This window comes from Pelobates fuscus, chromosome 3 (assembly GCF_036172605.1).
Source record: "Pelobates fuscus isolate aPelFus1 chromosome 3, aPelFus1.pri, whole genome shotgun sequence".
NCBI classification, from domain to species: domain Eukaryota; kingdom Metazoa; phylum Chordata; class Amphibia; order Anura; family Pelobatidae; genus Pelobates; species Pelobates fuscus.
Genome location: NC_086319.1, coordinates 145935966 through 145949243, shown reverse-complemented (window position 1 = coordinate 145949243; position 13278 = coordinate 145935966). Strand labels below are relative to the sequence as shown.

Below are 13278 nucleotides of genomic sequence, written 5' to 3'. Positions count from 1 at the left end.
CCTTTTACTGGGCAAACAACAATATAAAGTAAAGTAAAGTAAAGGGGTACACCAGTCTGATGATCTCAGTAAAACATACAACCTTAATTTCGAACCTCTTCTCCACACAATAGATAGGGACCTTACCTCATGGAATAAACCCCAATTTGGCTTGTAATCTCAAATAAATATTCTAAAAATGAATACCCTACCAAAAATCTTGTACCTTCTTCAAACCTTCCCCATATCCCCATATCCTTCTTCGCCAAAATTAAACAATTATTCACTAAATTTTTATGGACCCACAAACATCCCAGACTATCTCTTGACCTACTAACAAAACCTAAAACACAGGGGGACTCGGCTTGCCCAACATGGGCCTCTATCACAGAGGGATTATATTAACCAAAATATATGAATGGACCAATCCGACACCACAGACACAATTAGTGCTAATGGAGGACTTGTTCTTTCTGATACCACTACACGTGATTCCTTGGCGTAAGACAGAAACCACTTTTCTCTGCCCATGCCAAACCACTCATCCTACAATCACCCCAACCCTCCACATGTGGAACATAATTAAAAAATTACAATCCATAGCCCCATTCCCTTCTCTACTATATCCACTGACAGGTAGCCCACTATTCCCACTGGGAATACCCACACACTAATACGATTTTTTAAAGGTCCCAGGCACAACATCCTATGTTAGGCTGGACAGACACTTAGCTAAGACCCTCGGCGATCTGATGAAATCAAACCAACCTTCAGTCCTTCAAACTTACAAATATGTCCAACATGGGCGTCCGCAGGAATTTTTCCAGGGGGGGGCATAATTGTAATGACATCTATGCTTGGCCCCTTTTTGACAGTGTCATGAAGGGGAGGAGCATAGTGATTATCACATAAAGCCAGGGTGAATAGCGTTTTCACAACTATGGTGTCAGGAATACATGTTTGTATTCCTGACACTATAGTGTTCCTTTAAGCAAATTAAAGGAACATTCTGGTCACCATAACAACTTCATCTAAATGAAAATGCTATGATGCCAGGAAGCCCCTGGGTGCTCTTTCCTTTAAGGGGTTAAACCGCTCTCAAATGGTTTAACCCCAAAGGCTTCCTCCAGCTCCAGGTCCCTCAGTGGTATTCGGCATCTGAAACGGAGTGTCAGGAAGTGCAGATTGACGTCAGGCATGGGTGCCGCTGATTGGCTAGAGTTGCCAGTTGACGCTCTAAGCCAATCGCTAGTTCCCGGTTCATAATTGTTTTAAACTTTTTTATGAATGGGGAGCTACTGATTGGCTTAGAGTGCCAGTTGACCGCTCTAGCCAATCAGCAACACCCCTACCCAGCGACACTCTGTGCTTCCTGACACTCAGTAAATAAAAGTGAACACATTAACACTGATATTTTGTTTTACCTGGGGAGATGAGAAGGTCCAGAGTTTCCCTGCCAGGCCCAGGTACCAAAGCCTTATGATGTGGTGTTCAGAATAAAGTGGAGGGTTCACTTCATTTGTCCTTCCTGCTCCAATCTCCTTTTCTTTTCCTTCATTTGACAGTCTTCTTTTTCTTCTGACACTGTCTTCTATATTTGGCTCCTTCTGCTCCTTTCTGCTTATTTTGCGCACTTCTGCTCCTTTCTCATTCTGATTCCTTTCTGCTCCTTGCAGACCTTTTCTGCTCCTTCTCCTACTTTAGCTTTGTGCTTCTTCTGATTCTTTCTGCTCCTTTACCTTTGTGCTCCTTCTGTCCCTTTCGGCTCCTTGCAGACCCTTCCTGCCCCTTGTTGCCCCTGCTCCTTGCATACCCTTCATCTCCTTGCTGCCCCTGATCCTTGCAGACCCTCCCTGCTCCTTGCTGCCCCTGCTCCTTGCTGACTCTTCATTTAGCCCCCCCTCCCCCATGCCTCACTTGCCTAATCTATGGGCTGCCCCCCATGCCTCACTTGCCTAATCTGTAGGCTGCCCCCCCATGCCTCACTTGCCTAATCTTTAGGCTGCCCCCCCATGCCTCACTTGCCTAATCTTTAGGCTGCCCCCCCCATGCCTCACTTGCCTAATCTTTAGGCTGCCCCCCCATGTCTCACTCGCCTAATCTTTAGGCTGCCCCCATGCCTTACTCGCCTAATCTATAGGCTGCCCCCCCATGCCTCACTCCCCTTATCTATAGGCTGCCCCCCATGCCTTACTCCCTTAATCTATGGGCTGCCCCCCCCATGCCTCAATCCTCTTATCTATAGGCTGCCCCCATGCCTCACTCCCCTTATCTATAGGCTGCCCCCCATGCCTTACTCCCCTAATATATAGGCTGCCCCCATGCGTTACTCCCCTAATCTATAAGCTGCCCCCCCATGCCTTACTCCCCTAATATATAGGCTGCCACCCCATGCCTTACTCCCCTAATATATATGCTGCCCCATGCCTTACTCCCCTAATATATAGGCTGCCGCCATGCCTTACTCCCCTAATATATAGGCTGCCCCCCATGCCTTACTCCCCTAATATATATGCTGCCCCCATGCCTTACTCCCCTAATATATATGCTGCCCCCCCATGCCTTACTCCCCTAATATATAGGCTGCCCCCCATGCCTTACTCCCCTAATATATAGGCTGCCCCCCATGCCTTAATCCCCTAATATACAGGCTGCCACCCCATGCCTTACTCCCCTAATATATAGGCTGCCCCCATGCCTTACTCCCCTAATATATAGGCTGCCCCATGCCTTACTCCCCTAATATATAGGCTGCCCCCATGCCTTACTCCCCTAATATATATGCTGCCCCCCATGCCTTACTCCCCTAATATATATGCTGCCCCCCCATGCCTTACTCCCCTAATATATATGCTGCCCCCCCATGCCTTACTCCCCTAATATATATGCTGCCCCCCATGCCTTACTCCCCTAATATATAGGCTGCCCCCATGCCTTACTCCCCTAATATATAGGCTGCCCCCATGCCTTACTCCCCTAATATATAGGCTGCCCCCATGCCTTACTCCCCTAATATATAGGCTGCCCCCCATGCCTTACTCCCCTAATATATAGGCTGCCCCCCCCCACATGCCTTACTCCCCTAATATATAGGCTGCCCCATGCCTTACTCCCCTAATATATAGGCTGCTCCCCATGCCTTACTCCCCTAATATATAGACGCCCCCCATGCCTTACTCCCCTAATATATAGGCTGCCCCCATGCCTTACTCCCCTAATATATAGGCTGCCCCCATGCCTTACTCCCCTAATATATAGGCTGCCCCCCATGCCTTACTCCCCTAATATATAGGCTGCCCCATCCCTCACTCCCCTAATATATAGGCTGCCCCCCCATCCCTCACTCCCCTAATATATAGGCTGCCCCCCATCCCTCACTCCCCTAATATATAGGCTGCCCCCCCATCCCTCACTCCCCTAATATATAGGCTGCCCCCCATCCCTCACTCCCCTAATATATAGGCTGCCCCCCCATCCCTCACTCCCCTAATATATAGGCTGTCCCCCATCCCTCACTCCCCTAATATATAGGCTGCCTCCCCCCATCCCTCACTCCCCTAATATATAGGCTGCCCCCCATCCCTCACTCCCCTAATATATAGGCTGCCCCCCATCCCTCACTCCCCTAATAAATAGGCTGCCCTCCCATGCCTTACTCCCCTAATATATAGGCTGCCCCCCCCATCCCTCACTCCCCTAATCTATAGGCTATTTTATACCACCCATCCCATCCCCCACTTACCTGATGTGTAGGCTGTCTCTGGCTGCATGTGTTGCTCCCCTGCGGTTACACTCAGCAGAGAGAAGCAGGGATAGATGCAGCTTCCTGTCCCTGTCTCTCTCCGTTCATTTTAAATCTCACACGAAAAATAGCAGAACAAGCTGAAAAATCCAGGGGGGGACCAAGTGCCCCCACTTGCCCCCCCTGCGGACGCCCATGATGTCCAACTATACCACTTGATACACTCCACTGAGAACCTTCTCAAAGGCTCATGCACATTCTCAAACTTTGAAACATACTGTTCTTGTATCCTCAAGCGCAAACACCTTTCTATACTATACAAAATGTTACAAGAGGAACACAAGGGACAGTTACCTCACTTCACCACTTCTTGGGCCCAGAAGCTAATTATCACCTTATCACAAAGAGAATGGGAAATGGTATTTAAACAGATTCATACATTGACAGTATGTAACACCATGCAAAAAAAGTCAGTATAAGAGGATATCACGGTGGCACTACTCACCATCTAAATTACATAGCCTTTTCCCAACTACTGTAGATACCTGTTGGAGATGTAATCACCCTGGGGGCACCTCTGCCCACATTTGGTGGCTATGCCCCAATATCCAAGCATACTGGTCAAGAATAGGATAAATGATTGAAGCTATAGTGGGAATCCGCATGAAACTTACACATCGATAATGACCATATTTCTAGTACATCAGACCCCATCTCCTAAACCTCAAAAAACCATAACCACTCGTTTATTTTCAGCAGCGAACATTCTCCTTCCAGTAAAATGGAAGAACACCCTACCCTCCTCACCTACGGAATGGATACAAAGGGTTGAAACGATTAGGCTAATGGAAGAGATTAACACCTCCTTATCTCATAAATACTATTTTTACTCGGCCACTTGGGAACCGTGGTTGAAGTTTCTGACCGACAACCTGGGAACATAACAAACTCACATCAGCCACTTATTTCCACGCCTTTCTCATTCAATGGTGCTCAATGCTTTGGTGCCGCAATGTAACGAAATGCACATAACATTGTGGTAACATATGGCTCAAGGAAATTGAGCAACCACCCCTCCTGTCAGAGCAACGGAGAGGCCCGAGTGGGGCCTCTGGAACTGATGTAGTTCCCACGGTTATTGTAATATCTGAATTACCAAGCAAATTGGTTGTATTCCAATCCTATGCACGGGTTCCAGTGTCTCCTGCCTCACCAATGATAGGGTCCTTTTGATGACCGAAGGCGAAAAATGGCCCTGATCTGAGTGAAAACCACCCAAAGAATATACTGAGACCCCAACAGTGTCCACCCATACAAAGTTTAAATGGTATCATCATACGCTGGATATTACAATGTAATGTGTTGCTGCATAATGTTATCGATAATATATTATATTCAGGGCCGGTGCAAGGATTTTTGGGAACATAGGCGAAGATGAATTTTTCCGCCCCCCCCCCCCTCTAAAATTAACATCTTCACCTATGTGCCTCCTAACCAGCCCCTCCCTCTTCCCCGTCCCTTAGTGTTCCTCTCCCCTCCCCCCTCTTTTCCCTGTCCCTTGGTTTTTCTCTCCCCTCCCCTCTCTGTCCCTTGGTGCACCCCCCACTCTCTTAGCGGTCACACTCCCCTTCCTGGTGTGCCTCCTACCTGTCTTGTAGCGTTGCGGAGCAGACCCTCTACAGGAGCTTCAGTTTTCTGTACCTGGCTGGACTGACAGGAAGTGCTCTCTCAGTGAGCACCTCCTCTCAGTCTGGCCGGGTACAGGAAACAGAAGCTCCTGTACTGCGCTCCGCTCCGCCACGCTACACTCAGTGGTGTATACACACTAACAGCCACACACACTCAATGACAAACACACAGACGTCACTGACAGACACAGACTCACTGATGTGACACACACTCATTCATTCATTGACACACACACTCAATCACAAACATACTCTCACTGATTTGACAGACACTCACAAACACACACACAGACACACACATTCATACAATCATTCACAGACACACACAGACACATACACACACTCACATACACACACACTCACAGACAAACACAGACACACACACACAGAAACACTCACAGACAAACACACAGACACACACTCACAAACACATACACAGACACACACTCACAAACACATACACACACTCACACATACACACACTCACAGAAAAACATACACACACAAAGACAAACACATACACACACTGACAAACACATACACACACACTCACAGACACATACACACACACTCACAGACAAACACACACTTACACATACACTTTCAGACACACACTCACAGACAAACACATACACAGACACACACACATTTAGACAAACACACACTCACACTTTCAGACACAGACACACACACTCACACATACACTTTCAGACACACACACTCACAGACACACACACATACACTTTCAGACACACACACTCACAGACACACACACTCACACATACACTTTCAGACACACACAATTAAATATTAATATCCACCCAGCCTCCCTACCTGGAGAGCTGGTGTGGATGTGTCCCTGGGGTCCAGTGGGGCTTCCGTGCGGCTGGCGGCAGCGTTCTAATGAGAGGCGGCGAGGGAGCTCTAACCTGTCTGCTCTGCTCCCTCGCGGGCTGTCTGCTGATGCCGGGAGCCGGAATATGACGTCATATTCCGGCTCCCGCAGCATCAGCACACGGCGCGCGAGGGAGCAGAGCAGACAGGTTAGAGCTCCCTCGCCGCCTCTCATTAGAATGCTGCCGCCCGTCGGGGGTCCAGAAGGTGACCTGGCAGGAGGGAGCGCTTCCCTCCTGCCGGTCACTGAAATCTGGCGCCCCCAGAGCCGGTGCGCCCTAAGGCGGCCGCCTGTGCCGCCTTATGGACGCGCCGGCCCTGATTATATTGAGGGGCCCACTTTAATGGCTTAGAGCAGGGATAGGCATCCTTCAGCACTCCAGATGTTGTGGACTACATCCCCCATAATGGTCTTACACTCATAATGCTGGTAAATTATCATGGGAGGTGTAGTCCAAAACATCTGGAGGGCCGAAGGTTGCCTATGCCTGGCTTATACACGGTATTGTCATGTTTACCCCACCATGCTTGCTCTACTGCAGAATACATTAGTTCATTCTCTGTGAATACCAGTAATGTACAATATGTTCATCTTTATGCACTACTTGACTATGTATGTCATTATGTTATAACAAAATAAAAAGAAAATATATATTTTTTTAAATGCTAATTTTCATTATCAATTGATTTTATTATTTTTTTAGGAAGCAAGTGCACTTTAATATAACATGAAAATAGCAGAACTTATCTAAAATTATTTCATGGATTTATAAATCCTAATAGTCTACTATAAATTATAGAACCATTACAATTTGCTTTCTTAGGGAGACTGTATTATACTTAATCAAATGTGTTGTCAGTTGCGCTTAATGAATTTAAAAGCATAATGTTCTAATGTTTTTTTTAAAAAAAGGCAATAAATCATTATGACTCACTAAAGTTCAGGACAATAGTTTCAACCACTTGATGGACATTCACAGTACACTGTACGTTGGCATTTATTTTGTAACATATTTAGTTTTTCCTATGCTTCACAGTTACAGGAAAATACACCTGATGGTAAATGTACAGTTAAGTCCATAAATATTTGGACACTGACACAAGTTTTGTAATTTTGGCTGTTTACCTAAATAAATTCAAGTTACATTTAAATAAGGAATATTAGCTTAACCCCTTAAGGACCAAACTTTTGGAATAAAAGGGAATCATGACGTGTCACACACGTCATGTGTCCTTAAGGGGTTAAAGTGCAGTCTCTCAGCTTTAATTTGAGGGTATTCCCATTCAAACTGGAGGAATGGTTTCAGAATTATAGCTATTGTAACCCTCTATTTTTCAAAGGACCAAAAGTGGACAGATGTGGGCTATTCCTTCATTATTTCTTCATCAATTTATCAAAAAGGTCTGGAGATGAAATCAGATGTGGCAGGCACATTTGGAAGCTGTTGCTGTGAACTCACAACATGCAGTCAAAGGAGCTGTCAATGAGAGTGAAATAGGCCATCCTTAGGCTACAAAACAAAAGCAACCCATCAGAGAGATAGCACGAATATTAGGAGTGGCCAAATTGACAGTTTGGTACATTCTACAAAAAAAAAAAAATTCGCTGGTGAGCTCTGCAACACAAAAAAAGCCTGGATGTCTATGAACAACAACAGTGATGGATGATCGTAGGCTCATCTACATGGTAAAAAACAAAACAAAACAAAAAACCTTCAGAACATCCAACCAAGAGAAGAACACTCTCCAGCAGGTAGGCATATCATTATCAAAGTCTTCCATAAAGTAAAAGCAAATACAGAGTGCTCAGCACAAGGTGTGAATAATTTATAAGCCTCAAGAATTGAAAGGCCAGATTAGACTAAAAAAAAAATCTTAAAAAAAAAAGCCAGCTCAATACTGGAACAGCATTTTTTGGACAGATGAAATCAGATAAACCTGTATCAGAATCAAGGGAAGAAAGGAGTATGGAGAAGGCTTGGAACGGCTCTTGATCCGTAGCATAACACACCATAATATATGGTGGAGGCAGTGTGATGACATGGGCATGCATGGCTTCCAATGGTACTGGGTTACTAATGTTTATTGATGATGTGACAGAAGACAGAAGCAGCCGGGTGGATTCTGAAGTGTAAAGGGATATATTCCCTGCTCAGATTCATCCAAATTCATCAAAGTAGATTGGACAGAACTTCACTTTACAGATGGACTATGACCCAAAACTTACTGCAAAAGCAATCCAGTCTTTGTAAGACAAAGAAGTGTAATATTCTTACACTTCATGAGGACAAAGTTAAGGCAGAAAGACCCACAAATGAACAAGAACTGAAGACAACTGCAGTAAATGTCCGGTGATGCATCACAAAGGAGGAAACCCAGCGTTTGGTGATGTCTGTGCGTTCCAGACATCAAGAGTCATCATTGCCTGCAAAGGATTCTCGCCAAAATATAAAAAAAAAAAATAATTCTATTTAAGATTGTGTTAATTTGTTCAATTACCTTTAAGCTCCTGAAACGGGACAATATATGAAAATGGATGCAATGCCTAAGCATTTCATGTGATATTTTTTTTGTTCAACCCGTTGCATTAAAGTTGGAAGTCTGTACTTCAATTGTATCTTATTTGTTTCATTTCAGATCCATTGTGGGGGTACACAGAGCCAAAATGTGTCAGTAGCCAAATCTAACTGTATGTGTTTGCAGCTGAGCATAACAATTTGATTTATGCAGATCATTTTTAGTGAATGTGCATAAAGTGTTTTTTTTTTTTTATATTTTATATGAAGGACACCTTGAGGGTTTTGATGTTACATACATCCAGTAAAGGGGAGGAAGGAAGGAAGGAAGGAATGGTGTTGAGAGTTGTATTCCATGGTAGCAGAAATTTGGGGTAACAGCAAATCACTGGCCCTCCAGTGTCACTGGAGCAATAAAAAACAAAAAAAACAATAAAATAATATTTTGAATTTATATTACATTTTTACTCTTAAAATCATGTAATATAAAAATATGCACGGGCCACTGTGTTATGGATAGTTAATGTAATTGCAGGAAGCTGTGGGTGTTGAGTATCCTGTCTCTATGAGCCCTCACAGGCATTATCTATCTCCCTCTCTTTCATTCATACCAGGGGTAGGCATCCTTCCGTACTCCAGATGCTGTGGATTACATCTCCCATAATGCTCTTATAGCCATAATGCTGGCAAAGCATCAAGAGAGATGTAATCCACACCATCAGGAGTGCAAGAGGATGCCTGCCCCTGATATATACAAATGACAGACAGTGGAGAGCAGAGAGAGAATAGTGAAGAATGAATATTCACAAGTCTTGAATAGCAATTTTCTGAAGTCTGATGTTCTTTTGCATCAATCAAAATGCTTCAGAAAACTTTCAGTCAATATCTGTGAGTACTCCATCTTCTCTGTGTCTGGCTGCTAAATATAAAGGGAAAATTAAATGATATATAGACATACACAGAAAAAAAAATGTACTTTTGACTATCTAGGCAAGAGATGATTTAAAAATGGGAAAGTATTAGCGCTATTTGAATGATAGATATATTATAATCACAGTGTGCACCAAGTTAAAGTAGCTGCTATATCACCGTGGTTATCTTTTAAACAAAAGTCTTAGGAAAGAAAGGGAATATCGGTGAAGCGCTATTGTGAAACTGATAGATATAGAACAATTACAAAATTTATAAAATGCCGTAAGTGTATAAAAGATATATTTTATTACTATATAAAAAAACTTTTTAATAACAGTATAAAACTTTCAAAATAACTTTTAAAATAATCACTTATTCGGCATAAAGTCCAAAAGTCTATTAGCTCACTGTTCCTCCAGGACACGTTTCACCAAAAGGCTTCCTCAGCTGGAATAGTTTCTTCCCTAAGAGATGATTTACATTATGTTTGTTTCTAACTAATTTTTTTAATGTAAAAATAATGAAAATAATGAAAATTTAGCACACCTCAAAAGTGTACTAATCATTCAGATGGTAAATAATTTAATTTGTTAAATTTGCCTGGTTGAGAATTGACAGTCATATTTTAAATTGAAACCAATGTTCATTAAGAGGTGTCAGAATAACAGCACAGGAAACAATACTTGTTCATAATTTTAAAAAGAAATTCAATTCATAGGTATCAGCAGTGGTAGCTATGTCCCACAGTGCTGTAATAATATAAAAGCAGAACTGCAAGGCTAACCTTTCTTTTTGCTAAATATACACTGCAGAGAGAAACCTTTGCAGATAAGTTCTTTTTGTGCTTTTCTTTATTCATAAATACATTTCTAAGTATATCTGTTGTTGTATTATGTTTGATTTTTCAAAAAAGACCTTGAGGATTTCTCCAAAGATGACTTGTTACCTTGCATGGTAGCCATCTATTACAGACATACATAGGAAAACTGAAGACCTAACCATGAGTGTCTGGGGTTCCAGTCTCAGTAAATTACAGTGAAATTGGATTATGAAGGCTACAATAACGAGTACATATTTATAACTAAGGATGTTGGAAGATTCCCCACTTATTTTATTATGAAGCATAAGGGAGTGATCCTGAGCAGAATGGTACAGTCTTCACCTTAAAAATAGTGAATGTACCAAAAATCATGGATGTAGATAGGTATGCAACTAAGAAAAACACAAATCCATCTGAGGATTCCTGCATTGTGCAAAGGTCCAGCAACACACTGTTAAATTGGACCCTTCAAGAGGAATTGAAAATGTTCCAGGTTATTTATATTCTATACTGATTTTATAATTTCTGATTAGATTTTATGGATGGTGGGAGTCATGAACCTATTGTCTCCTCCCCTGGCCCCAAATCATGAGCAGTAAAACAGGATGGTACCTATTATCCACTCCCCTGGCCCCCACGCTGGTGGTTGGGGGCAATAATATTTATTAAAAAAAAAATGTTTAAATCAAAAAAGCTTTTGTCCCCTTGTTTGGCCCCCACCCATGTCAGCAGGTAGGGGCCCTAATATTTATAACAAAGGGGTTTGGTCCTATTGTCCCCTCCTCTTCATTAATTATAAAATGGGGAGGTGGACATGCCATTGCTTGCCTCTAGCAGGTTACATGCTCTGGAAAGTGTAAGTACATTACTTTTTACTATTTTATTTTACCACTTGGACTTACTTCACCATATTGCTGCTATTTTTTCTTTTTATACCAACTATACACTTGGCACCTTTGAATACATCTGCGGCAACCACCACAAATCCCAAGACGGGGATTGTACCGTCCAAGCGCCTTACAGTAGAGCTCTGTTATAGCTCTACTTCATGTGAGTGGACTGTACTTAGTTTCCTATCATTTATTTCTTAAACAATATTTGCTGTATTGCGCTATTATTTTTTTATTTCTATTTCCCTTTGAGGTCACGATTAATTGGAATATCCAAGAACATATGTATGTATTTTTGTATATTTTATTTTTAATACTATAAGCGCGGTATACGCCCTCTCTCTTTTTGCTATTTCACTCACAAGGTTGGGGAATCCTTGTCCTGTATACTGCTGCCTGGTTACTATAGTGAGCGCCTATTACCCTTCTTTTTTCTTGAGCCCCCCAAAAAAGCCAACTAAAAATCCAAATAAATTATGCCATGAATAAAAAAATTAAAATAAAAAAATATTTTTAAAAAAGCTTTTACTTACCGTTCTTTGTGGCGCACACTTTAAGTGCATCCAAGCTTCTCTATAGGAAAGCAGTGAATTAATGCTTTCCTATGGGACATACAGTGTCACCTAACTAAGTTTAACTGCAACTGGAAGTGGTATTAACCCTTTAAGGAAAACATTGCAACTTCTGCAAAGTGGCCTGTGCAATCAGGGAGAAAGCTATCACGGGGCAAACTAGGCAGCCACCTAGGTCTCACTGGGGAAGAGAAAGAGACACACAATGGGAATTGGGGAGAATAAGAGACACAAAGAGGCTGGAAGAAGAGACACAAAAAATGGCGGGGAAAAAGATACAAAAAGGGGGGATCGGTAAGAGGAAAAAAGGAAACACACAAAGGGGTTGGAGGAGAAAAGAACACACAAGGGATAAAGAGCACAAAGGGTGTCAATTTTTTGTTTTTTTTCTCTGGGGGTGAGGGTGCGAGTAGCTTACTTGCCTAGGGTGCAAAGTAGTCCAGCACCGGCCCTTTGGGTGACCATAGTGTTCCTTTATGACACAGGCCTACCAAGCAAGTATTTAGCATTTTGAAAAGTTTTCAGGGGCAGCTCACACAGAATTTCCCCAGACATGATTATGGTAAGACAAATAGATTAGGTATTTCAACATTCCCTGCTTAATATTCAAACATTTACCATTTCATGTGAACAGCTGATAATACTTTAAGATTAAACAAGTTAAATGCTGCAGAACTAAAGATTTGCGACTGAATATCCTTTTAGTTTCCTTAAAATACACATCCAAAAACTGTCTGGTTTTGCTGGAGTTTCTCACAAACCACTGACAAAGCACGTGAAGTATCATGCACTCTAATGTCAAAAGTATAACATAGAAGATCTCTTCTGCTAGGGCAAAGTGTATTTTACTTTGCCATTATGTAAGGTCATTGAGAATGGTTCATTATAGTGAATAAAAGTATTCTAATCATATGTTACACTTACCACATCTTGATTGCTAAGCACTTCAAGAATGCTGTTAAGTAAATCCACACAATATTTCTTCTCTTTTATTTGAGATAATTCTGGTCTTCCATATTCTAACCATCCTTTCAGCTCTTTGGTTATCATGTGTAGCAAAATGTCACGACATTCTACAAATAAAATCAAGATGATTGATTAATTACATTTTAACTGCACTTGAACACTTGATGGAATTAAATAAAATGCATTTTATGTCCCAATTACTTATGAAGGAACATTTATTATGAACAAAATTAGTTACAGTGCATATATATAAAAAACAGGTTACAAATACATTTTAAACACACCAACAAACAGATAAA

At 42.2% G+C, this 13278-nt stretch overlaps 1 protein-coding gene across 1 annotated transcript in view; it reads right to left on the bottom strand.

Moving 5' to 3' along the window:
• Window positions 1-13278, bottom strand: part of DOCK2 (dedicator of cytokinesis 2) — an 816002-nt gene that overhangs the window by 363618 nt on the left and 439106 nt on the right. The window contains exon 26 of the mRNA XM_063447503.1: window positions 12938-13086. Coding sequence (XP_063303573.1) covers window positions 12938-13086 — 149 coding nt within the window. The remainder of the gene's footprint in view (window positions 1-12937; window positions 13087-13278) is intronic.